The sequence below is a fragment of the Sorex fumeus genome, unplaced genomic scaffold (genome assembly GCF_029834395.1).
Source record: "Sorex fumeus unplaced genomic scaffold, SorFum_2.1 ptg000044l, whole genome shotgun sequence".
Lineage (NCBI taxonomy): Eukaryota > Metazoa > Chordata > Mammalia > Eulipotyphla > Soricidae > Sorex > Sorex fumeus.
Genome location: NW_026606101.1, coordinates 68,876,535 through 68,903,590, shown reverse-complemented (window position 1 = coordinate 68,903,590; position 27,056 = coordinate 68,876,535). Strand labels below are relative to the sequence as shown.

The following is a 27,056-nucleotide window of genomic DNA, read 5'->3' as shown; positions in this document are numbered from 1 at the left end:
ACGAGGAGAATCAAAGGGGGCCAAAAGGACCCCCTCCCCCCACCCCACGCCCCTGCCAGCCCTCCAGAGCAGCCTCAGTCAGATCGTGTTCTCCAGACTCAGCACGGAGCCCGCCGAGTTTAATTACAGCGAGCCCTTCGGAAAGCCCGCAGACCTTTCCAGGTAGGGCCTCGCCTTCCCCCGCCTGCCCCCCTGTTGGCCGTCTCTCTGGCCAAAGGCGGCTTGGTCTTGTTGGCTCAGCCCTTATCCGCACTCCCGACAGTTGCTTCAGACATTCCAGAGAGACAACTCCGGGGTTAAGGCCTTCGCCTGGCACTCAGCCCACCTGGTTCAGTTCAGGCAGGGAATCGGAAATAGCCCCTCACCACCACCCAGTGTGAGCTCAGAAAAGGAGAAAAATATTGAGGCTGGGGATGAGGCTCCAGATACAGGTAAATCACATGCCCGGCAGGTGCGAGCCTCTGAGTTTGGTCCCTGGCACTGCTGGGTACATTCCTCTAACGTAGCACCAGCAATGAGGGGGTAGGACTGGGGGCGTGGCTCAGAGGCACGGTGCCCGCCTTTCACGCACGAGGCCCGAGTTCAGTCCCCACAGCTGCTGGAAGGATAGACTTTTTTTTTTTACTTGTTTCCCAGACTGCTTTTCAGCCAGCACAACCACAGAAAGAAGAAACTAGACATGAGGGCCCCAGAAGCCAGAGAGGATGGGACCGTTTCTACCCAGAGGGGATCCCACGGAAGCCCCCAGCTGGAATCAGCCCCAGGAGGAGGAGAACCCTGAGCCTGTCTGGGCGAAAGGGTGGCCAGATCTCAGCATAGGCAGAACACGCTCTCACTTGTTTGTTTGGAGGGTTTTTTGGGAGGGGTTGGTTACTCCCGGCAGAGCTCAGGGGTTGCTCCCAGCTCTGTGCTCTGGGGACCAGGCAGTGCCAGGCAACAGACCCGGGGCTCCCAGGAGCTGGGGTTCTCGCCTACTGGTAGAGATTGGTCCCCACCTGGGAACGCTGCTGAGTCCCTGCCACGTGCTCGGGACGCCAGGCCACCGGCCTCTTAAGCCCCGGCACCCTGACGTCAAAGAGGCCGCTGTATAAGGGGGTCTCATTCATTCAGTCCTGCAGGGGGGTGCAGAATATCAACCCCACCCCAGAAAAGCCTGTGGGATCGTGAGAAATGTGGCACAGCACCACCCCACCGGGCAGTCCCACACCAACACTGCACGCCAGGCCTGCCCCTTCCTGGCCCTATACCTGTGGGAAAACAGCGTCCCCTTCTGGAATGGCCGTTTCTCTCCCAGCTCTTCCTACAGCCTCACAGCGGCCCTCACCGGAGCTGCCGGTCGTGTGGTTGATCTGAGGTTGGGGGCTGGCATGTATCTGCCCAGGGTGTCAGCAGGACGCGTCTGAGACTGAAGCGGCAGGGAAGGACCCCTCTGGAGCTTCCTTACTTGCTTGCCAGGCTGTTGGAGCTGGGTGCCCAGTGGGATGGTGGGGGAAACGTTCACCTTGACCATCCCGGGCCCAGGGGGCCATGCCGCAGGGGTCACTCTCTCCAAGGCCCAGCAGCTTGGGCCCAAGAGCATCCGGTGACATTTTTCCAATGTGATTCTTGTGCCCCAGCCTTTGGGAGCCCATGGCGTCACCTCTGCCCCAGGGGGACACCGTCACAAGTGCCCAGCCAGCTGCAAGGGCAAGTGGGCAGCGACGAGTCTGTGGGGTGGTGGACACACCCTCTGGGGAAAGGCAGCCGGCGGTCACCTGCCCCTCTGCTGCTCACCCTCCGGCCTGGGGTGGAAGGAGATCCATCAGCGGGTACCCACCCCGTGCCACCCTGGGCCACACACCATTGGTGGGGCCTCAGATTCTCACAAGTCGGAGAGGTTTTATTCTAGCAAATCGAAGGTGCAGCAGTGACCCTGTGTCTCATCTCCTCAGAGGGCTGCTGCCTCGTGTGACCTTCCTGCTCCTGTTCAGTCTGCTGTTGTCCCAGACGGTCAGAGCCAGTCCCCTGGACATGTCCACAGTTGGGGCCTGGGGAAGTACTTGCTGGCAGGAAGCAAGTAGCGGAGCCCTGAGTGCCTGGTGTCATGGCAGAGGGAGGAAGTGGGACCAGTAATTCCATCTACCAGAGCCATTTTCTAGAGCAACGCAAATTGGACAAGGATATTGTGCCATATTACAGTTAGTGTTTAACAATATCATCTTGGATGCAAAAGACCCACATAAAGTAGTAGGTTGTCAAATTGCTAATAAAAGGTTGATTCAACCTGCTCAGGTAGCATTAATCCCGGTATCCAAGGACAGTAGAACATAAGGATATCTATTAATATAGCACATTACCGAGACGATATATTTTTATGAAACCTAAATCATCATCTCAATACACACTTAAAAGTCATTCAATAAAGTCCAACACCTACTCAGGGGTTTTTTAAAGCTCTTAGTAAATTAGAATGGGAAGGGTACTTAGCGAGCGTGCCACATAATGGCATAACACTTCAGCGCCATTCCCACGAAGCAAGGAAATGGAAAAGAATGCTCACTCAACACTATTATTTTCCAATGGCAGCGGTCAAAAATAAGAAATGGAGTTAAGGAGAAAGGGGACTCCATGTTCATTATTTGCAGAGGACGCTGCTATATCCCTAGAAAAACCCCGAGAAGCTTTTGAAAAGCTCTCAGAACTAATAGATTCCGTAAGGGATCGCAGATTCCAGACAAACCCAATGCAGGACAATAGATACAAGATTTCGTGGGTGTAAGATAATATAACAAAACAGCCAGTTGTTGGAATACATCAGGAAAAAATTCCTCCATCCCCCCAGAGAGAGAATGAGAGAGATAGAGAGAGAGAGAGAGAGAGAGAGAGAGAGAGAGAGAGAGAGAGAGATAGGGGCGCCTGTCCCAAAGGTAACTGGGACCAGGCATGAGAAGGCACCGTGGCCTGCAGCTCAGCCTGTGTTCTAAGTGAAAATACCAATAGAACATTATCTTCCTTTCGTTTCGGAAGAGTGCCCCGCATTTCTCTGAGAAGACTACAGGCTCAGCGTGCTCTTCTAGCTGTTAAAACTGGAGACTGAAGCCCCAGCAGCCGAAAACCTCCACAACCCAACCGCCGCCACACTCAAGGCCACTCCCCACACACTCAGGCCGAGCCTCACACACGAGTGAAGCTATTCCTGGACTGCTCATAAGACACTCCCTACCCATTCTCATCATAAGACACTCTCATCGTAAGACACTCCCTACCATTCTCCAAAAGTACCACACCACATTTGATGGGGTTCAAACAGTAGGCAACCAATCATGAAGGATATATATGTATATATATATGCATATATATTTTTTCATATGTATATATGAAAGTTCACATCACTCAACCTTTAACAACATGCTAGTGATATCCTAAAGAAGGTCTTAATGGCCCCTGCCAGAATAGAACAGTCTCCACACTGTTTTGTCTATGGATACTTTTTTGTAGCATTTTTAGCAGTTTTTCACAGCCGAAAGGTTGTGCTTTGGGACAGGGACTGGGGCTTGGGATGAAAACATCCCAAATATGGTGGTGGGAAGGTATCGTGGTGATGGGATTGGTGTTTGAATATTAAGTGTAATCAAATACTGTGAACTACCTTAATAAAATAAAAAATAAAAACTGGAGCCTGAGGGAGTGGAAGGACTAAAGGACTAAGACCCCCGTCTTGCTTCCTGCCCAGCACGGTGCAGTGTTCCCTGAGCACTGCTAGGGGTCACTCCTGAACCCGGAGCCAGGAATAGCCCAGAGTACTGCAGGGTGCCCCTCCCCCAAATTAATTTAATTTATTTTTTTTTCCGAGATCAGAGAGATCGGGCACGTTCAGGGGAGAGCCCAGCAAGCTACCGAGAGTATCTCGCCCGCAAGGCAGAGCCTGGCAAGCTACCCGTAACGTACTCGATATGCCAAAACACAGTAACAACAAGTCTCGTGATGGAGATGTTACTGGGCCCGCTCGAGCAAATCAATGAACAACGGGAGGACCATGACCATGATAATTTTTTTAAAGATTTTTATTTTTTTTTTAAATTTTTAGGTCACACAGCAATGCATAGGGGTTACTTCTGGCTCTGCACTCAGGAATTACTTCTGGTGGTGCTCAGGGGACCATATGGGACACTGGGAATCAAACCCTGGTCAGCCGCGTGCAAGGCAAATGCCCTACCCGCTGTGCTATCGCTCCAGCTCCTCATTTAGTTTAATTTAATTTAAACCTGATTTCCCTATGTGCAGACATGTGTGTATGTGTGTGTGTGTGTGTGTGTGTGTGTGTGTGTGTTGCAAGGCCAGGGTTCGAGCCCTGCTCTCCTGTATATGAACCATCCCCTCGCCCCCCGCTAGCTACAACAGTCCTGTCTGAAGAACATGAGTCAGTGAGGGTGATTCTGAGTCCTGACTGCCAGTGGGACATGAAGTCTGCATGGAAAGATACTGTGTGGTAAGGAATATTGTCAGGATAATGTATGGTTGGGGTGTGGGAAGGGCATTGTTGAGCATCAGCTTAGTCAATACAAGGAATCCGGCTCGCCGCTGAAATATTTAAAGAAATAAAAGTCCACTGAACTTCTGGCTTCTGTTTGTTTGGGTTGGGTTTGAGGGCCACAATCAGTGGTGCTCAGGGCTCACTTCTGGCCTTGTTTAGGGGTCACTCTTGGAGGTCCTCAGGGGACCATATGGGGTCCTGCGGATGGAACCTGGGCTGACCACGTGCAAGGCAGACCCTTCCAGATGCACTATCACTCCAGTCCCGGGACTTCCTACTTCTCTGTTTCCATCAGTAACATCCTTAAGGCAATCTTGAAGCATGGGGAATTTTGTTCCAGGTTATTTCTTGGGAGATGGTGGGGTGGGGGCGTCTTGGCGTGTGCAGAAGCTCTGGATAGTTCCAGGAATGAGCTGCGAATTAGCGATTCCCCAGGAGAGGGAGCCAGAGGACCTGCCTGGAGGCCGGGCTGGGGTTCTAAGGAGCCCTTCCTTGCATCCATCCTGGCTGGAGGCAGGTAGCTGCTTCCCCCTGCGGCTGCACCAGTCACTGGTCTGGTGCGGGGAGTAGTGAGGACCATCCTCAGAGGGTTCAGCCGGCCTCTACTCGCACTACTCCTTGCTCCTCAGCTCTCCTGCGCCCACATTTCTGTTGCCTTTCCCCATCCATTGGCCTTTCCCCATTCTCTCTCTCTCTCTCTCTCTCTCTCTCTCTCTCTCTCTCTCTCTCTCTCTCTCTCTCTCTCACTCTCTCTCTCTGCGATTTCCTTCTGTTTTTATTTTGTTGATTTACTTTGGTTGTTTTTTTTCGGGGGGGGCGGGGGGGTGCATACCTGACAGTGCTCAGGGCTGACTCCTGGTTTTGCATTTAAGGCTCACTCCTGGCAAGCACGGGGGACCATATGGGGTGCTGGGGATGGAACCCCAGTTGTGCAAGGCAAACTCTCTCTACCCACTGTACTGTCTTTCTGGCCCTGATTTCCTTCATCTTTATTGTTTTGTTGCTTAGAGTATCCAGGGGGAAGTGGAGATCAATGAGAAACTCCAGCCCCCGCCTCCTTGGTGGCTGGGGCAGCCCCACATCATCTCACAGTAAGCAGCGTGCAGACACATGATCAGATTGAGAGAAACAGGTTCTATCCCAATGGCTCCATCATTCTCATGGGACAGCCAAAGGCAGATGGATGGACGGATCGTCCATATCCAGCTGCTGGGAGTAGTGGGGGCCACAGGGAAGTACCCGCAGCTTAGGAGGAGAAGACAAGGTCTCGGGAGAGCTAGCACAGGGATTGGGTGGGGAGGCAGAGGCTTGAACTCACGACTCTTTGGAGAAGGGGGTGTTTATTTCACCTTGTTTCTGTTAGGGACTCTCTTCTCGCGGGTGTTTTAACAAAACATTGGTTTCTCCCAGGACCATCGGTTGTGTCTAGTTAAGTCATTCCAGGTGACGCTGGAGATCCAAGATACCCCGTTGAGCTACTCAGAGTGACCCCCCCACTCCAAGCTGCCCCCAGCCCCATATCCTCCCAGAAGGCAGAAACCAGCGGGAAGGTCAGATGTGCGTACATTGGCTGGAGCGTCAGCAGCTCACGGGAGTTGGTCCTCTGGTCTCCCTGCTTCTCCTAAAAGAGAAGGAGCCCAGTGAGCAGATGTGCAGAAATAGAACTTTGACTTTGCTTTCTAGAGAGTGTGAGTCACCATTTCCATAAACAGTGGAAACAGTCCCCCCCTCCAAAATGAAGTGTGGTCTTGTAATCTTCAGAATCTTGGGATTCTAAGCCTTTTTATTTTTTCCTTATGGATCAATTTCTAATCATGCTTATCTTTTCCTGCCCACTTCCCTCGAGTAAATGAAGTATCTTAGGTGGCATTGTCATGCTGGCATCTGAAAAGGGAGGTCTGGCTCTGAATGATGTCTAGCCGGGGGACAGTGCCCTCTGTCTTGACTAAATGAGCAAAACATTGGACCCAGCAATCATAGAATGCACATTCTTTTTAAACGCACATGGAACATTTGCCAAAAAAAAATGACTGTATCCTAAGTCATAAAGCAGGTATCCACACATTTCAGTGATTAAAATCAATACAGACTATGTTCTCTGACTACAGTGCCACCAAACTAGAAATAAATAACAGAAAGATAGTCCAAAAATCTCAATATGTTTGGTAATCTGGGGAAATGCTTCTAAATAGCTCATGGATCAAAAGAGAGACAGAGGAATAGAAATTAGGAACGATTTTGAACTTAATGATCATGAAAACACTGTGTAGAAAGGCTTGTGTGATAAGTGGAGACATGATTAGAGAAGATCTGTATAGTCACGTGCAGGTTCAGAGAGAAGACAGACTGCGGGTCCCTGGGATGGGAAAATAAGACAAAGTGTGTATTAGAAAATAAGATGCACAGCAAATTAGTTAGCTAAGCATTTATCACAAGAGTAGCAAAACAACAGCAGGAAAGGAGGAAGATATAATTAATAAAAATAAGAAGAGCAACGGATGGAATGAAAAATAAGCATTCGGTAGAGAAGATCAATACAGCCTAAAGTTGTTCCCTTGAAAAGACCAATAGAACGAGAAGCCTCTGGGAAGGCTGAGTAAGGGAAAGGGACATACAACCCTGTTAACAAGGCAAAGGAAACCAGGACGGGTGTATTGGCACCGAACAAATGAGGGGGCATCGTGAATAACACGGAAGTGCATTTCAACACTTAGATATAATGAGCAAAGTCCTAGACATACGAAAGTTGCCAAAAATTGTAACAACAAAATTAAAATTCTGAAGTGGTTTTTGTATCCATTAAAGAAGTTAAAAGTCAGTAGTCAAAAAAAAAATCAGGCTAATTAAAATTCAGCCTCCGTGACTTCACTGGTGAGTTTTAGCAGATACTTTAAGAGGCATAGAAGGTCATTTTAATCTTACCCACGTACACTTAGAGCACGCAAGAAGATGGAACGTCCCCAGCTTCTTTTAAGAGGCCAGCATAATCTTGATACCCAAACCTGATTAGGGCACTAAAAGAAAATTATAGATCTCTTCACTGCCTAGAAAAATTACCAAAGTGAATTCATCAGTACATTAAAAGGATACTACGTCTTGGCCAAATCGAGTTTATCTCAAATGTAATGCTGAATATGAGAAAATTAATCACTACAATTCACTCTGTTAACAGACTAAAGGGGGGGAAATTATACAATCATTTCAAGAGTCATGAAAGAAAAAAGTTTCTGGTATAATGACAGAAGCTCTTGAACTGGGACTGGCTGGGGTCGGTCTCTTGAAGTAATGTATTAGTCAGGAGACACCAAGCTGGGCTACAGGAGTAAATTCCCAGGTTTCAGAAGCTTAACATGAAGTTTACCCCACACTGATAAATCCCAGGTAGGTGCAGGATATCTACAGGGAAATTTCCTCCCAATCCATGTCTAGGGGTACAGATGGGAGAGGGGGTTCCAGGAAGCCCCATGTGTCTTCATTGTATTTTTCAGATTCACTGAAGGAGCTAAAGGGTTAGGTTTTTTATGACCAAGTTTGTATGGGCAAACGTCATATCCACTCACCACATCCCACTCACAAGCACTCAGCCCCGTCCCATTCCAAGAGGTACAGCCAGGCAGGTCTACTGTGGACCCAGATAGAGAAAAAAAATCAAAATGGGGCCTATTGAATGCATGGCATCATCCCAGCCACAACGGAAGGAGGTTAACTACAGGAAACTTGCACAGTCATCATGTATCATACTGAAACTGAAAAAAAAATTTTTTTTATAAGACCAGCAGGACTGTTGATATGATCATGCCTCAACTGCCTAACAGAGGCTTCAGACAATGCAGCAAGCTGATCGAAATAGAAGGCTTGGAAAAATTATAAGGCTTAGATGAGGAGAAGTAAACTGTCAGTATTTTCAAATGGCACTGTTTTTAGAGACAGAAGAACTGGCAGCTAAACTGTTAAAATTAAGAAGAGATTGCTAGGGGCCAGAGAGATAATGCACAGGATAAGCATGTCCTTGTATGTGACTGACTCAGGGTCTGTCTCTGGCTCTGCATTTATTTCCCTGTGCTCCACCAAGAGTAAGCCCTAATGACAGGTGAGTGTGAAGAGAGAGAGAGAGAGAGAGAGAGAGAGAGAGAGGGGAGAGAGAGAGAGAGATTTAAGCAAGATTACTAGATAACACACAAGATACCTAAATTATATTTCTACATATCAGTAAGAAATAAAAAATAAGTATTTTTAGTGGCATCCAAATAGAACATGTATCAAGAAATAAATCTTACAAAGAATGTGAAAGTGCTTTTCAAGAAAAATTGTGAAATTGCATTTACAGACATGAAAGCTTAAATGAACCGAAAGGAGTACCGTGCTCATTGATTGGGCGGTTTGGTGGGGTAGAGTGTTGGGGTTCATCTTCTGTAACTTCAAACAGACTCAATTCCTCTCTCACTGCCGGCAGACTTTGAACTGGGGACTGGGTAGTATTATATTTTTGTGGAACTTCAAAGAATCTTTCTAAAATTGAAGTGAAAATGGCAAAAAGTCGTGAGTCTCCAAGACACCACTGAAGGGGAGATGGGAGAATTTGCTGAAGCGTAGAGCAAGGTGCATGATTGGGCTGGATTGTGACGTGGCCATGGGCAGGCTAAGGGAGCCTGGGCAAGGAGAAAGGACAGAAGTAGGCCTGTACACAGATAGACATGAAACCCGGGAGGGCAGCATTGCACACAGGGGACCAAGGGGCCTTCTGGTCATTGCCACTGAAATCACTGATCATCTAGAGGGACAATTATGATGCTCTTGTCATGCACAAAGAGAAAAAAATGTGGTTTATGTTGTTTGGTTGGCTTGGGGACCACGCCTGGTGATGCTCAGGGCTTATACCTGGCTCTGCACTCAGGGATCACTTCTGGTGGTCTCAGAGAATTACCTGGAGTAATGGAACCCGGGCCGGCCACAGACCAGCACCTTACCCACTGTACTCTCTCGAGCTCCACCAAGAATGAAATGTTGACCCACAAAATGGTGACGCTCCTATGAGTGATGTCGAAAGAGGTCTTCATGGCACTAACTGTCACGGAAAGAACATGCAACATGCATCAAAACTAGGTCCTGCTCCTCCTCTTCCCACGAGGGTCCTCCACAGCCCCTCCAGCATCACTGGAGCTCAAACGAGAGCTCTTCGCTGAACCTTTAACCTTGAAACCCAGCCCCTGGGCATCACCTAGGCTGGTTGCCGTTGGCTTGGTGGCGTGTTCCTGCAAAGCCAGAGGCAGGCCTGTGCCACCGCCTCCCGTTGCCCCCCTTGCTGGCTCAGACCATGTCCCATCCTTTTCTTCCTCAGCCGCCAAACCCCTGTGTGAACTCAGGAACATCTTCTGACCTCAGGTACCGTGTGCCATTGGTAGCACTTGCCATATTACCACATGGGTCACCTTTGCCGCCTTTGCCACCTTTGCCTCAATTACATTTGCCACCACCCCCTCCTCACCCTCCAACCCAGTACTCATGGTCTCGCTCTTGGCAGCAACACTACTCTGGGCTCTAGAAGAGTCTAGGAGAAGCTGGAGGGAGCTGACTTGCTCAGAACAGGTCAGGGGCAGGCTGGATCCAGGACACAACACAACCCCACTGGGTTGCTGCCAACCCAACGCCACTGCTCTCTCTTGCCAGGCAGGTACCAGGTGATCCGGGGGATCATCTCGCCCGTCAGTGACCTCTATGGCAAGAAAGATCTGGTGGCTGCCCACCACCGGGTGGCCATGGTCCAGCTCGCCCTGCAGACGTCCGACTGGATCGGAGTGGACCCCTGGGAGAGTGAGCAGGCGCAGTGGACGGAGACGGTGAAGGTGCTCAGGTATGGGAGGCCCCCAGCTGGTACACTGAGCAGGGCCTGCAGGAGATGGGGGGGGCAATGGGGGGAGGTGTGGAGTGGGGGGGGTGCTTCCGCCAGGCCTGCTCGGGGGCAGTGCTAGCAGCTTCTGCTCACTGCTGGGATGACCAGCCCTTTCCCTCATCCTCCGGGAAGTCCTGAGTGGGGCTCCTCGCCCACCCTCGCATCAGGGGATTGGGGTGGGGCACCCAATGGGAGTGCCCAGTCCTGCATGCCACCATGGAGCTGCTGGTGGCTCCGCCTTTTGCTTGCAGACAGGAATGGTAAAGCCAGGGAAGGATGGAGCTGCAGGGACAGCCGCTATGTCCAGGGCCAGAAGCAGAAGACGGGCAGTGGGCTGGCCTCCCTGGGCTGCAGTGGCCTCAGAAGGCAGCTTCTCTGTCCTTTCCTTGTTTTGTTTTGGGGCCAAAAGTGGCGATGCTCAGGGATCACTCCTGGCTATGTTCAGGGAACCATATGGGGGTACCAGGGATCACCCCAGGGTGGCCACATGCAGGAGAAGTGCCCTGCCCACTCTACCATCTCCCCAGCCTCAGAAGGCAGCTTTTTTAACTCCCGGAGTCTGGGGTTCTGGCCCCCCAGCTTCAGGCAGGAGCTGGGAAGGGGAGGCTGAAAATCTCAGAACAGCCGCACTCTGGTCATTTTTCCTCCAGAACTGCCTCGGGCCTCCAGCACAGGTGAGCGGCTCGTTCCACCTGCTCCTGGCCTGGGATGCATCACTGGAGAGAAGCAGGAATCCAGGAGGCAGCCTGCCCATCCCTCAGGGGTGCTCTGCGGGAAGGGGGCAGGCTAGGGGCTGTTTCCTGAGCTTGGAAACCCTGAGATGCTCAGGAAACACAGGCCTTGGGGACAAGGGAAAGTAATACCGTCAGGCCAGTCCAGGCCCAGTTTGGGATTTCAGTTGTTTTACCTTCAGCAGCCAGGGGGATTGGACAGGGCATGTGAGGTGGTGGCCTTGCACGTGGCCAAGCCAGGTTCCAGCCCCAGCACCACACAGGGTCCCCTGAGCACCGCCAAGAGCGATCTCTGAGGGGCTAGAGTAATAGCACAGCAGGCAGGGCATTTGCCTTGCACACATCCGGCCCGGGTTCAATTCCCAGCATCCCATATGGTCCCCTGGGAACCACCAGGAGTAATTCCTGAGTGCAGAGCCAGGAGTAACCCCTGAGCATCACTGGGTATAACCTCCTCCCCGCCCCCCCCAAAAAAGCAAAAAAAAAAGGGTGATCCCCGAGAACACAGCCAGGAGTAAGTCCTAAGTGGTGTCCGCTGAGGCTCAGAAGCAAAAACTTAGGAGAGGGCCGTGAGGAAGCTCAGACGGAGACAAGTCACGCTTGTGGAGGACCAGGTCCTGTCTGCAGAAACAAAAGGCCAGTCAGTTGGGAGACAACTTTTACCTTTTTTAAAAATGTTTAAATTGTCTTTTTTATTTTTCATTTTAGTCACACGGTGGACAATACTGTCCGTGATGGGTTTTCAGGCATACAAATGTTCCAACACCTGTCCCCGCCTGAGTGTCTCAGGGACCCCTCCCCCCCCCCCCCCCCCCCCCCCCGCACTGCGTCACTGACGTAGACCTGTTCTCGGGTTCTGTTCCCTCTGGCTGCTTCTGTTCCCTGGTTGTGCTCTCTGACACCCCCATGTAAGAAAGATGATTGTGTCTGCCTCCCTCCTGACCGACTTCGCTCAGCGTGGGCACCTCCAGTTCCAGCCACACGGAGGCAAATAGCATGATTTCATCTTTTCCAAGAGCCAAGCAGTGTCCCGCTGTGTATACACACACATATAATAGTTTAACATTTACCTTTTTGTGAAAGTTTGGTTTCCACACCCCAGTGATCACGACGCAGCACCTGTGAAAAAACCAGCCAGAGGCACCCGGTGGACTGCAGGCTATTTCAGCAGCATTTTCAGGAGAGAAATGTGAAATCACAGGATCACAGGACACTCTCTGTCTCTCTCTGTCTCTCTCTGTCTCCTGTCTTTTTCTCTCTCCTCCCTGTCTCTCTCTCTCTGTTTGTCTCTCACGCTCTCTCTGTCTCTGTCTCTCACTGTCTCCCTCACTCTCTCTTTCTCTGTCTCTGTTTGTCTCTCTCATTCTCTCTGCCCCTGTCTCTCTGTTTCTCACTCTCTCTGTGTCTCTCTCTTTCTCTGTATCTCTCTGTGTCTCTCTCCTCTCTCTCTGTCTCTCTCTGTGTCTCCTGTCTTTTTCTCTCTCCTCCCTGTCTCTCTGTTTGTCTCTCATGCTCTCTCTGTCTCTGTCTCTCACTGTCTCCCTCACTCTCTCTTTCTCTGTCTCTCTCCCTCTGTCTCTGTTTGTCTCTCTCATTCTCTCTGCCCATCTCTCTGTCTCTCACTCTCTCTGTGTCTCTCTCACCTCTCAGTGTGTCTCTCTCTTTCTCTGTATCTCTCTGTGTCTCTCTGTGTCTCTGTCTCAGTCTCTCTCTTGGGAACTGCACTGACACCTATACCATCCAACCTAGTCAGCCGCTTCCATTTCTCTCAGTTCCCGGGGAGGGGGAGCGGGGGCGGGGGGAGGGAGAGCAGACAAGGCAGGTGACTGACAGGCCCCGAGGCTGGACCGTGGGGTCCGAGGAGCACCCCCAGCACGAGTCACGTTCACTAGCCACGGTCGGGACTGAGCAGAACAGGCTGAGGCTCACTGAGCCCCATCACCAACAAAGTAGGGTGCCAGCACCTGCTTCCCTGGGTGCTGAGCTGATGAGATGGTGCAGATAGACCCCTGGCTTCAGGGAGGCACTTCATCACACAATCGTCTCCCCTCCCCGGCCCCAGCCTGTCCCCAGAGCCTCCAGAAGACCTGACCCCAGCTCCCAGCACAGACGCAGCCCTAGGGCCGATAACCCCTGCCCCGGCCTGGACCCTTTTTTTCCTTTCTGGACTGTGCTGAGTTCGGTGTTTCTTGGCCCTGGCTGTGCCTTGAGCACCCAGGAGGGAGCTTCTTAAGCCTGAGCTTCAGCCCAAGCGCGGGCTTGCTGTGAGTCCAGGGAGGGCCATCAGGATTGCCCCAGCTCCCTGGTGATCCTGACGGGCCACTCAGTGGAGGCCACAGTGCCATTTGCCAGGAATGTGACTGCTGCCAATGATGAGTGCCTGCGTCTCTCCGAGCTGGGGGTCTCAATCCGGCCGTTTGAGCCGCTGGGAAGTGCTCTGGGCCTGCGCAGGTACAGACACGCCGAGGCTAGGATTTGTCTGGGGGCTTGTGAGGCACGACACAGACCTTTCTGTCACTTACCCTTAAGAAGTTTTCCGAATGATTGATTTTGTGTGCCGAAGGTTGAGAATCGCCTGATGGAGTCAACTCAGCTCTTGTGAGGGGGAGGGGGGAAGTGGCGTTATTTTTGTTTAGTTTATGGCCGCAATCGCTCTTAAGCATCCGAGCTCTGTGTAGTCCTGGGCCTTTGCACTGTGACAACTCACAAACCCGCTGCAGAAAAAAACCTAAGTCACCCTCCTGACTTTAGAAACGAGGTTTAGATTTTGAATTAAATGGAATTAAAGCCTTTTGTTGCTTACTGCTGAGACTTGATTGCAAGGCCTCCCAGATGCAAGGGTGTGTTCTACTGAGAAGACACAGTCCTGGCTTAGGGGCTGGGAGGGGGGGCCCACCGCCCACCACCCACCGCCCACCCACCGCAGTGCTGAGTGAGGGGCCTGTGCACTGCCGACACCTGCTGCCCCCCGCCCCCCGCCCCTCTTCCCGGCCCAAAGAACTCCGGGGCTTGGAAATCAGGCCCTCTGGAGCCGAGCCGCTCGTGACCTTATTCCCGACTCAACTTTTATTTTTAATGAGAAAATGAGATCGGGAATGGAGCTCAGTGGTAGAACATAAAACTCACAAGTGTGAGGTCCAGAGTTCAAGTCCACAGCATCACCACAAAAACAAAACATAAAAAATGAGAGCGGGGGGCCGGAGCGATAGCACAGCGGGTAGGGCGTTTGCCTTGCACACAGCCAACCCGGGTTTGATTCCCAGCATCCCATATGGTCCCCCAAGCACCGCCAGGAGTCATTCCTGAGTGCATGAGCCAGGAGTAACCCTGTGCATCCCCGGGTGTGACCCAAAAAGAAAAAAAAAATTTAAAAAAAGAGAGAGAGAGAGGGAGAGAAAGAGGGATCCAAGGGTACCCAATTGTAATACAAGACTCTGGGCCAAAGTAAACCATTTGCTGTTGGTATTCTTTAGGCAGCTAGAATGTAGGTGAGTCAGGAAAGCCATTACCAAGAAAGCCCCACATGGCAGGGCCGGGGTGTAGCCCAGCCGTCACCTTCCTACTTGTGTTCCATCCCCAGCTCCGCAAATATCTGCAATAACTCCGTAGCAACAGCAATAACGGCAGTGATGAGGCAGCAGTGTGAGAGGGGTGCAGAGGGAGGACAGACCAGCCGGTGCCCTCAGTCTGAGGCTCCCAAAGGCAGGGACGGGCTGGGACCTGGCACTCCTGACCTGACTGTGGCGGGGAGGAGGGCAGCCTCTCGGGCCCTGGGCCTGGAGTCACGCCTTGTGGTTGCAGGTTGAGACTTGGCCGCTGAGCCCCCAGCCCTGGTCTCTCTGGGGGCCACAGAGGCACCCTGAGCCCCTGTTTCAAACAACACAGGCATCACCACCGCAAGCTGCTCGCATCTCTGCCCTGGACCGAAGGCCCCGACCTTGGCGAGGCTCCATCCCCTCCCGCTGCAGGTGGGTGCTGAGCCCGAGGCGGCAGCGGGAGGGGAGGGTGAACAAAGGGTGTCCAACTCCGGTTTCTCCCGGGTCCACTGGGAAAGGCGTGAGCATAGCCGGGCCTCCGGCCACGGGTATCCGAGGCTCACCACGGATTTCCTGCCTCTAAGGGGCTTACGTGACCTGCGCGGGTGCTCGTGACCCGGATTACAAGTGGGTTCTACGGGAACAAGCCGATTGAGGCTGGGCTTCTTGGGTGCCCAGGAAGCTTTGAAGACAGGCTTGACTGGCTGGGGGGTTTGGGGGGGGTTGGGGGGGTAAGGCAGAGGTCAGGGCCAAGAGCAGGGTCACCGGATGGTACCAGAGAAGAGGAATTCCTGCTTTCAAGGGGCCTTCAGGTGGTCATGAGGCATCTTCATGCGTCTTCCCTGTTGTCGGTGCTGGTGTCACTCCTGGCAAGGCTCGGTGGCCCTCCGTGGTGCCGGGGATGGAAGCCTTGTGACCGCGGGCAAGGACAACTCCATCCCACCGTCTCTCGATGGAGCCCGTTGGCTCTGATTTCCAAGCACCAAAGGTTCCTTCTTCCAGAGCAGTCCCAGGACCAGGGTTTGACCACGCAGAGACCCCTCAAGCAGGAGCAGGAGGGGGCAGGAAGTGAGTGGCCTCAGTGGGGACTCCCTGACACCACCACCCCCCCACACCATGTTTCCCCATCACAGGGGTCAGGGATGCCACAGGGAGACCAGCCGCCTGGCCCCTTCCCTGGAGGGATCACTGCCTCCCTAGCTGACCCCAGCCAGGCCAGGGCCGAGGGCTGCTGTCCATTCTCTTCATCCTGCGACCCCTTTATAATGAACACACGCAGAGGCACGGGGGCCTCTGGTGCAACACCCCCCCCCCAAGGACTTGAACTGGCCATGAGGTGCCCTGAAGGTTCCATGCAGAGACCCCACAGACTGCTGGGGGGTCACGCACGTAAAGTCAGAGGGAGGCTGAGGAAAGCCCCTTCCCAGGCCCCAGGCTACCCAGGGTGAAGGGGCTGGAGTGTGTGTGTGGGGGCGGGGGGCGGGGGGGTGGCGGGCGGGTTTGCCCAGCTTTGGGTGTGATGGGCCTGGGGTGGGCTTCCCCTAGAGCGGGCAGAGCAGACATAGAGCAGAGGGAGGTGGACTCTGTGTCCTCCCCGGGTACCCTTCCCTCGGCCTCTCCTCAGCCTCCTCTCTGCGGCCTCCCACCCCCCCCCCCCCCCCGTCCCCCTCCAGCACTGCTCACTCCCAGCTCCCTGTCTGTGGTCAACCCCAGGCCAGCATCTGTGCAGGAAGGTTCTGTGGATGCTCTGGTGCCCGCCAGGTACTTTGAGAGCAGAGGAGCAACAGGCTGAGCTGGGGGCTGTGAGGGGCTGGCCCAGGCTGAGCTGGGGGGGGGGGCTATGAGGGGCCCCAGGCTCAGTCTGTGATGGGGGTGGTGGTGCTGTGAGCAGCCAGGAGCTGGGTAAGGCATGAAGGCCTAAAGGAGCAAAGGGCCAGAGACCATGTGACCTTGGGGTGCTAAAGTAGCCAGTGAGAGCAGGGGTTGGCCCTGGAGTGGGAGGGAGGCCTGGTGTGGGCGAGAGACTGAGGAAGGGGAGGAAGGGGTGGCAGAGAGGGAGGGAGGGAGGGTGGGAGGGAGGGACGGATGGAGAGAAATCCTGGGGAGGGACAGAGGCTCTGGAGAGGACGGAAGTGGCCTTGGGAGGAGGATGGTGGCCCTGGGAGGAGGGAGGTGGCCCTGGGGGGGGGGAGGGAGGTGGCCCTGGGAGGAGGAAGATGGCCCTGGGGGGGGGGAGGTGGCCCTGGGAGGAGGAAGATGGCCCTGGGGGGGGGGGGAGGGAGGTGGCCCTGGGAGGAGGAAGATGGCCCTGGGGGGGGGGGGGAGGTGGCCCTGGGAGGAGGAAGATGGGGGGGGGGGGGAGGTGGCCCTGGGAGGAGGAAGATGGCCCTGGGGGGGGGGGGGGAGGGAGGTGGCCCTGGGAGGAGGAGGTGACCCCGGGGAGGAGGGAGATGGCCCTGGGAAGAGGGAGATGGCCCTGGCAGAAGGGAGATGACCCTGGGAGGAGGGAGGTGGCCCTGGGGAGGAGGGAGGCCTCACAGAGCCCTTTGTGTCTCACACTGACCCTCTGCTGCCTCCAGCATTCCTATCCTGTTCCTTCTTCCCCGCTCCCTCCTGGCTCCCCCTTGGACCTCACCTCCCTTCCCTCCTCCTCCTCTCCCCCACAGTCTCCCTGAACCTGCTCTCCCCTTCCACACCCTCCATCCTACTCCTCTGGTTCTCTTCAGAATGGACGCTTAGATAAAGGGAATTTCCCTGGAGCGGAAGCTGACTACGGTGCCTGTGCATAGCTGGGGACCATGCTGGCACCCTTTGCTTGCCAGAATCCCCTCTCAGAGCCTGGCTGGGAAGCCGGGCACAGACTCCCGTGGAAAGACGCGTGGCACAGAGTTCTAGTGGTGGCAGAGAATAAAAGGCCCCCAGGTGTGGGTGCGCAGGCCCTACAGACACACGGGGTGCTCCGCGGTGTGGGAATGCTTGTGAGGGGAGTGGAGGACGCAGGGTCCGGGGAGGTAAGAATCCAGGGCTCAACATCAGCTGCATGTCTGAAGTACGAAAGACTAAAGAAACACACCAAAATATTGACTGTTTATTTTAGACAGCAGATTTGCAGCTGTGGCTATTTTCTACTTAAATGCTGATTATTTTCCATATGCTCCATTAAGGACACAGATTTCCAATTTGGAATCAAAAGAAGAAGGGGGGGGGGGGGGAATCTGGTGTGATTTTCCCAAGCAAGGGCCCGTTTTTCTCAGCCCAGGCATCCGACAAGGCAGTGGGTGTTCCTGGAGATTTTTTTTTCCTCTTTTTTCCTTCTTCTGTTTAGGAACCATGACTTACAAAGGTTTATTATAAGAGAGTTTCAGATACATCCCAGCACCAACCTCACCAGTGGTGCCAGGCTCCCTTCCACCCCGCAGCTTGCCTCCTTGGCAGACACATCTTGTTTTGGTTTTGGTTTTGGTTTGTTTGGGGGCCACACCTGGCGATGCTCCGGGGTTACTCCTGGCTCTGCACTCAGGAGTCACTCCTGGTGGTGCTCAGGGGGCCGTATGGGATGCTGGGAATCGAACCCAGGTTGGCCGCGTTGGAGGCAAATGCCCCACCTGCTGTATCACTCAGACCCAACTTGCTGATGTTTCTAAGAGTCTTAGAGAGCCTATGAGACACCCTGTGAGCCACATGTTTCTTGGCCTCAGGTGTCACCCTGCTCTGGATACAGTTTCCAGGCTCTGCCCACCAGGCCCACCTGCCCTTAACTGCTGGGGTTCACGGCCCTTCGGTGTCCAGGAGTCAGGCGGGCGGCTATGCTCTGGGCTGTGTAAGGTGATGGTGGGAGGTGGGGGAGGGTGTCGGGTCCTTGAGCTGCCTGCCCCAACTGAGCCCCAGGATGTGGCCCCACCCTTGGCTGATGGGAGCTGGGGCGGGTCCCTCTCCGCATCCCTTGGTCTGTTTCCGTGTCCCTGGGTGACCCACGGGGTATCTGCATGATTCACTGGGGAGGAGGACCTCAGACACCAGCACCCGACACAACCCTAGAACGTCTTCTGGGGACATGTCTGGGCCACATCCCAGGGAGCCCACAGTGGACCATGAGGTGCCACAAGAGGTCCAGAGTCAGGAGGACCCACAGTGAATGTCCCCTGGCCTGCTCTTGTCACCACAGCGGCCACAGGATTTTTTCTCCCTCCCCCACCCATCAGCCAGTCACTACAGAACATGTCTGGGGGCTCCCAGTGCCCCAGGACCCACTCTCCCCCCACAGATCAGAAACTCAAATCCAAGGCACACCGACCTCAGCATGACACTGCTCGCTGTCAGAGTTGAGGCCACCGGTCACTCAACAGTAACTGACTGACGCTTCCCTCCTGCTCTGTCCACGCCAGTCTCTGTGACTCCAGCCTCTCCAGGCCTCTGGCAACTCAGGGACAGCACACAGCCCCGGGTATCCCCACCGCCACTGCCTCATGTCCAGTGTGGCCTTTATTCGCCATCCTGTCCTTTAAACGTGGACAAGCAGAGTCCCCAGATCAGCAGGTTGGAGAGCCCCATAGGTGACTCAGAAAGGGCCGAGTCCTGGGGATGCTTGATGAGTTCCTGGCCCAGAGTTGGAATCTGGGGGCCTGGGTCGCAGGAGGGGGAGGAGAACCATGTCCCCTCGGCACTCAGGGAGGGTCTTGGCACGGCTTCTCTTCTTGGCGGTCACCGGGAGTGAACCACACAGCATGTGAGAGCTGTGCTTGCAGGCCAAGAGTGTCCCCACAGAAATACAATGGAGGAAGGCAGGAAGGGGGTGGGGGTCGCCTTCTCACTTCCCTGACCTGTGGGAATAGGGGGATTCCCCCAAGCGATCCTGGAATTTAATACATATCCCTTAACTCCCCCCCCACCTATGCCCAAACACACACACACACACACACACACACACACACACACACACACACACACACAGAGCCACATAAAAACCACCCTGTTTGAAAGGTCAGGCTCTGCTCTTGTGCCGTTTTACGACGGTTGAATAAGTAAGAAACGGGAGCCGAAGCTCGTGAACGCAGAGAGTGTGTCGAACCCATATGTATGTGCTGAGCACTGGGACTGGCCCCGTTTAATGAGAAGCGTCAGTGGCTGGGTAACTTTAAATGCCGTTTTATTGATTTCGAGAGCCGAGCACTTAGGAGGTACCTCCTAATCGTCAAGTGTGCGCTTTGGCGAGAGGGTCTGTGGACAGACAGGAGGGGGGAGGGGGGTCATGGCACTCTGGTCCAGGCCTGGCATGCTACACGCGCAGACTCCGAGTTCTAGCTTCACCCTTTGAGACAGGCGTGTTAGTAGCTTCACTGGGGTGTCCAGGTTACACCCAGTGGCCAAGTGGCAAAGCCAGTACTGGAGTCAGAACTGGACTGAACTCCTAGTTCTCGCCCACCGAGAGCTCAGGCACTGGCGAGTGTGGGACGACCCTTTCATTAGAGTAGAAGAACAATTCCCTGGGCTTCCACTGTCAAGGGGGCAGAGCGTCTGCAGGTTTTCCACTGCTATGGATGCTGAGTGAAGGTGTGAGGATGAACACGGGGGTGGGTTGTGGGGGAGTCTGGAGCTGCCACTCAGGGAAAACTGAGGCCCAGAGAAGGCTGGGTCAGCACCTGCCACACAGGAGCATCTGCCCTCCAGGGCTAGAACTCCGTAACTCCCCCTCCCATAGCTCTGGTCCACTTCCAGAACTTTCCAGAACCTTCCCTGGAAGCGCCCCAGACTGAGGTTTCACGAAGCACTCTAGCAGCCCAGCCTTGGCCACTTCACAGAAGCTGGACTTTTCTTCCGAGACGCCCCCAGCCTGTACTGAGCATTTCCGGGTCAGGTGGCCCCTTCCCAAGGCCCTGGGGAATGTTGCAGGGACAGACTCTGCCAGCAGGCGGGGGCAGAGCCCAGCGGTTGCAAGAGCCCCTCCTGGAGGCTGGTGACCTGCGATGAATCCTGACTCCTCCATCTGACACTGCCACCTCCTCCCTCCTGTGCCACTTGGTGCCTCAGTTTCCCTCTCCACAAAACGGGCACAATAATACCACCTCCCATGACATTAGCCCCATGAAACACTTAGTTAGCAAAGATGCCCAGAGTTGGCGCTATGGTGGGGTGGGTGGCCGGGTCACTCCATTAGAACAAGTGCCAGAAGAGGATCCTCAGGGATGAGTTTGGCCAGAGCTTGGTCTTATTGGAAACAGCTGTAAAGGTCACCAGCTGGGGTTCTCGGTGGCCTCAAGGTGACCCCGTGAGCCTCCCACGAGTTCCTTTGCAATGAGCCTCTATAAGATTTTACTTCCAGCAAAACTGCCGGGTTCTCAGGGGCTGGAATGGGTGCAGAAACGGACTCTGAGACGAGCAGTGTCCATCTGTGGCACCCATCAGTGCCCGAGGCCCAGTGCTTGTTAAGATCATCCATCGGGGCCTGGAGCCCAGGCACAGCTGCCTCAGACCCTTTTGGTAAGGGACCTAAGTGGGATGCGGTGGTGGGGTAGACGTTTTAGGGGTTCGCTAGAACCAGGCCTGGACCTCCTGGCACTTCCCCGGGCACCAGACAAACGCTCCACTGGCTGCGTTACCGCCCACCTGGGACCGGCTCAGGTTTGTCTTTGCCCGTCCCGTGCTACTTGGCGACCTGGAGCAGTGGGTGGGTGCCACGAGCGGCCCCGGGGGTCTTTCAGGAGCGATGCCGAGCTCTCAGCGCCCGCCCGACTCAGCAGCCCTGCCCGTGTGTCCTCCCGCAGCCGCGCCCGAGCTGAAGCTGCTGTGCGGGGCCGACGTGCTGAGGACCTTCGACACGCCGGGGCTCTGGGAGGAGGCGCACGTGCGCGAGATCGTGGAGCGCTTCGGCCTGGTGTGCGTGGGCCGCACGGGCCACGACGCGGCCGCCTACGTCGCGGGCTCGCCCCTGCTGCGGCGCTTCCGGCACAACATCCACCTGGCCACCGAGCCCGTGCGCAACGACGTCAGCGCCACCCTGGTGCGGCAGGCCCTGCGCCGCGGCCAGAGCGCCAAGTACCTGCTCCCCGACGCCGTGCTCGCCTACATCACGCGCCACCGCCTCTACGCCCCCGACGCTGCCGGCTCCGCGGGCCCACGGGAGAACCAAGGACCGGCCAGCTAGGGTGGGGCCCCCTGGACAGAGGGCTCCCGCCCCGGGCTTCCCCTGCCTCCCCCACTCCTCCCCCTCCATCCTCCTCCATCCTCCCCACTTCCTCTGCCCTCCCTTCCTGCCTTCCTTAGTTCTTCCTTTTCTCCTTCCTTCCCTCGCTCCTTCACATCCCCACTTCCCTCTCTCTCTCCCTTCTTTCCCTCCATCCTCCCCACCTTCGGCCATCCTCAATTCTTTCCTTCCTTTGTTCACTCTTCCTTTTCTTCTTCCTTCCCTCTCTCCTTCATATCTCCTTCTTCCCTTTTTCCCTCCCTTCCTTCTTTCCTTTCTTCCATCCTTGTTCTCTCCCTCCCTCCCGTCTTTTCCTTCCTTCCTTCCTTCCTTCCTCCCTCCCTTCTCTCCTTCATCCCATTCTTCCTTCCCTCGCCCTCTCTTCCTTCCTTTCCTTCCTTTCCTTCCTTTCTCTTTCTTCCCGTTTTGCTTTTACACGTTTCTGGCTTCAGTTCAACAGACCTTTCCCTGAGGACCCCCGGTGTCCCTGCTAGAGCGGTCCTCCCCGCCCACTGTGTGGGACCTGTCCCCATCACCAGGACGGGCATCCATCCTCCTGTGCTTACAGGGTGCCACAGGTTCTTAGAAAAATGGTCATAAGCTCTCAGACCCTCTGGATAAAGAGACCTTCTTGATGGAGTGCCCAGAATGGGTTCTGAGCCCACAGGACCCCTGAGGGTAGGGACAGAGGGCCCATTCTGCAGGGTTTGACTTGGATGGAGCGCCACATCCGGGTCCTGATTGGAGGGACCTGACAGTTTGCTCATCTCAAGCCACATTTCAAACGCAAACTCCCTAATGGGCAGCTAAGGACAGTTATGACAAGAGTCAACATTTGCTGATTTTCCTGGAGTCCGTCCTGCCCTGGTAGTAACGGCCTGGCCTCCTGGGCTGCAAGTCCAGTTGGAGCTAAACTTTGCCCAAGGCATTGACTGACCAGACTCTTTTTGATGGAGCAGAGTTTTCGAACCCAGTTATCCTCCCCAGGGTTCCTGGCGTCCCAGATTCTAAGAAGGAACGGATGATGGGAGACAGCTGCCTGACTCCACACAGTCTGTGCGCGTGCGTGATGGCTGCCCCCCGCCCGCTTGCCTGTTGGCAAAGGGAGGAATAATAAATCGACATCAAAAATATGGACGAAAAGTTCCTCCTTTGTTATATTATTCATGCCCGATGTACCCGCGGTTGCTCTTCCTTTTTAGCTACTCCATGGAATTTGCTCCCGTTCCGATTGAACAGGGTGTATTTAGAAGTTTATGTTCCCAGGTACCAGCTGCCGGGTCAGTGATTGCTTTTTCACCCCCTGCAGGCAGCTCTCTGGGTGAACAGCTGGGGCTGGGTGGGCGGATGAGTGGGTGGGGTGGATGAGTGGTGAGAGCCCGTTAATGGACTCTCAGATGGGCGGGGTGGGTGGACAGTTGGACCAGGTAGGTGGATGGTGTGTGGGGAGGACGAATGGGATGTATGGGTGGAAGGGCGGATAGATGTGTGGGTCAGATAGGTAGAAAGGTGGGTGGATGGGTGGGGGTGGGGTAGGTGGGTGGGCAGATGGATGGGTTCATGTGTGGTGGGGTCAGTGGGTGGGTAGATGGATGGATGGACAAGTGAGTGGAGTAGACAGGTCGGTGAGTGGATGGGTGGGGTGGTGTAGCTGAGTGGGCAAGTGAATGGGTGCGTGTGGGGGTGGGGCAAATGGACTGGTAGGTGGATGGATGGACGGGATGAACAGGTGGGATGGAGAGGCAGGTGGGTGGGGTAGGTGGATGGATGGGTGAGGCTGGGCTAGACAGGTAGGTGGGTGGATGGGCGGTGGGTGGCCCAGGTGCTCTGTGATGGGCCTCTGTCATCGCCCGCTGGGACGCTGACTGCACATGGTGCTTTGCTCTTGCTCTCATGACTGTGTAGGGAACCAACTTGTCCATCCCCAGTTACACGGTCTGTCCTGCACACACTCAACCTCTCGGCAGAATCAGGGAGCAGCCCAAAATACACCCCAGTATTTTTCTGTACTCAGATGAAGATGAAACTAGTATTTCCCGGACCCTGCTGTGGGGCGTCCCACATGCTGCCCCCCTAAACTGCTGGTCAGTTCCTACCTCATTGGGTCTCCCTGGTCGTGGGTCCCTAAGACCCTGATCATGGCTGGGGGGGGGCAGTAGAAGGGGCTATGTGGACAAGAATCAAATAGACCTGTCGAAGAGGTGCTAGTGGCCACTGGACGGCGACCCCAGCGCCCTGACCTCTGTCCTCTGGATTCTCTTGCAGCTCTCATTAGCTGTGACTCAGCACCTCTGACTTCCAGTCCCTACCAAAAACTTGCCAAGGCACAGGGCTCTGGGTCATGCTTGCTGTTCTAGCCCTGGAAGGAAGCCCTCTGGACCCTGCTCTGGAACCCAGGGCTCAGCATCCACCTCGGGAACATGATCCATCCCCAGCCTCAGAGCCTGTTCCACGTCATGTGTACATTGAACATGTATGATCGGGGTCACATCACATGTCCCCTGGGAGTCCACAGCGCCAGCATGATGCTTTGCCCCGACCTTGGACGGGATGCAGCAGTAGCAGCCCTGGTCCCTCCATTCACTGACCCTGGTACCCGCCGTCCCCTCCCCACGCGGAGATGACAACAGAAGTACCTCAGACATCACCACATGTCCCCGGACACGAAGCAACCCCCAGGGTTGGGCCCCACTGGCTTAAGGGGGAGCCTAGGTGGGTCTGTGTATTGGGAGGGGCTCTTGTTTAGAGAAAACCCAGCAGCTTTGAGCTCGGCATCTCTTAGAAAGGACTACGTTGGGGTGGGGGGATACCCCATGACTCAAGAAACCGTATTTATTCTAAGGGAACCCTCTGCTGTCAGCAAGGGGATTAGGAAGCACAGCTCTGACCCAGAGGCACTCCAACTGCTGTCTCCCTCCGCTGCCAAGAGCTTCCTCCCCACATTTATGGGCTGGGGTTGCGGAAGACCCTGGACCCCAGTATAGATGCGGGGGGCGGGGGGTGGGGGAAACCTGACTCGGGAGACTCGGTGTAAGAGGAAGCTGGTCTGCAGATGAGGAGATTTGGATTCACAGCATCTGTGGATTACGGTCAAGTGCCCTGAGAACCTCCTGGAGACTCAGCACATTAGGAATTCGGTGGGACTATGAGAATAGACTGTTCGCCCCAGAGCCGGCTGCTTGGGGGGCAGTTGGGGAGGAATTGGGCTTGGGCTCCTGGAGGAAGGAGCTCGTGACTGCAGACTGTGCAGAGTAACACATCAGCATCCTGACCCCAACCCAGGTCTGCCCTGTGGCTGGTGAGGTGGAAACTGCAGCCTCAAGAGCCCAGACCCTCCCCTATGCCCCGGGGTGTGGGGGGAGGGGGCTCCCCTGGGGGACTTCCAAATCCATAGGGTTTGTGCTCCTTTCAGTGCCATGCCCAACAGTGCTCAGGAGCTATTTCTAGCTCTGCGCTCAAGAACACCCCTGGTGATAGAGAAGGGGCCACCAGGACAAGGATAGCTGGAAATGATCACTCTGGATAAGAATTGTGTTCTGAAAATAGGTAAAGGAACAAACATTTTAATCTCTCGGTACCTCTACTGTAAACCATAATGCCCAGAAGAGGGGAGAGAAAGAGAGGGAGAGAGAGAAACAGGAGAGAGACAGAGAGAGAGACAGACTGACAGAGACAGACAGAGACAGAGAGACAGAGAGAAGGAAAGTGTCTGCCATAGAGGAGGCTGGGGGGAGGGGGGTGGAGGGGAAAATTGGGACACTGGTGGTGGGAAAAGTGCACTGGTGGAGGGATGGGTATTGGAAACTGTAAGACTGAAAGTGGACCATGAGCAGCTTTGTAACCATCTCACAGTGATTCAGTTTGGAAAAAAAAAAAAAAAAGAACGCCCCTGGTGGCCCAGAGAACTATGGTGCTGGGGATTTGCACCAAGGTCAGCAGGATGCGAGGTGCCTGCGTGGAGCCCTGTGCTACCTCTCCAGCCCCTTGATGGCTTTGGGAAGGGAGGGGCCAGGGAGAAAGCTCCAGTGACAAGTGCTGAGGCCCCACCCACACTACCAGCCTAGCACCCCCTAGAGAGGCCGCGCCAATCCCTGGTAGTAAAGGAAATGAGACATCAGGCCTATTTTCCCAGGCTTCCGAAGCTTGTAAAGAAGGAAAAAGGAAGAGCTTCTGGAGGCAGTGTGTGTGAAGCCAGCGCCACTCCAACTCAGAAAGATGCTTCTAGAAAACAAAACCGCCCCTCACCTCAACTGGGATGAATACGGTTGTGAAATATCCTAAACCGCACTATCTGTGTTGCAAACCATAAAACCCATAAGGAGAGAGAAAGAGAGAAATAGGGAGACTGTCTGCCATAGAGGCAGGGGGAGGGGTGGGACAAGGTTGGGGGAGGGAGACTGGGGACATTGGTGGTGGGAAACGTGCACTGGTGGAAGGATGACTGATCATTGTATGACTGAAACGCAAACATGAAAGCTTTGTAACTGTAGCTCATGGTGATTCAGTTTTAAAAAATTGAAAAAAAAATTAATTAAAACAAAAAGAACTATCCTAAACTGCGTGCTGGTGAGTCAAAACTAGGCAGAGCTCCGAGTCTGACTCAGCTCAGGGGCTGATTGTCTCCCCAAGAGTGGACATAGGCAGGGGAGAGGATGCAGCTGGGAGGGGCACAGGGTCAGGGAGTGGGGCGCAGGGCCCACCTGCCCTCAGCAGGTGAAAGCTAGTCCCCAGGCCAGAGGAGGCTCAAAGGGGGCTGGGGGTATGGCCTGGCCCCCGGTTCGAGAAGCACATGTCCCCAGTGACATAGACCGCGTCCTCCCTGCAGGATCCTTCCTTGGCCGGGTCTCCCAGGTTGGCCACTGGACAGTGGCTCCGTAAAGCTGCAGGTTCTATTCCTCCGGGAGCCCAAACCAAAGTCAACAAGACCCAGATTCAAGGAAGGCGCGAGGGCAGCGGAGGGCCTGGAAACCAGGCAGACCAGGCTGTAAGAACACAGTCAAGCTGGTGGGCCTGCCAGCGTGCACTGCTAAGCCAGGAGCTCAGCGAGGGCGATCGACTCTCTCTCCTGATCCTGAAAGGGGGAAAGCGGGCATGCAAATGGCTGAGAGGGCAGAGGGGGAGCATCCAATGCACCCGCCGCGCACTCGTGCCCACGCGGGGACCTATTGGGACGAAGGTGCCCGCTGTTCCTTCACTGCATTTCAGC

At 54.7% G+C, this 27,056-nt stretch overlaps 1 protein-coding gene and 1 long non-coding RNA gene across 2 annotated transcripts in view; one reads left to right on the top strand and one right to left on the bottom strand.

Annotated features, from left to right (window-relative positions):
- Positions 1-21,811, top strand: part of NMNAT3 (nicotinamide nucleotide adenylyltransferase 3) — a 94,270-nt gene extending 72,459 nt beyond the window's left edge. Inside the window, exons 3-5 of the mRNA XM_056122052.1 lie at positions 10,181-10,364; positions 15,020-15,102; positions 21,432-21,811. Of these exons, the coding sequence (XP_055978027.1) occupies positions 10,181-10,364; positions 15,020-15,102; positions 21,432-21,811 (647 nt within the window). The remainder of the gene's footprint in view (positions 1-10,180; positions 10,365-15,019; positions 15,103-21,431) is intronic.
- On the bottom strand, positions 5,851-7,525 carry LOC130030298 (uncharacterized). The gene is made up of 3 exons (XR_008793465.1): positions 7,444-7,525; positions 6,079-6,134; positions 5,851-5,962 (listed from the first exon to the last, which is right to left on the bottom strand). It is a non-coding gene; the product is annotated as an uncharacterized LOC130030298 (long non-coding RNA).
- Positions 21,812-27,056: the final 5,245 nt, after the last annotated feature.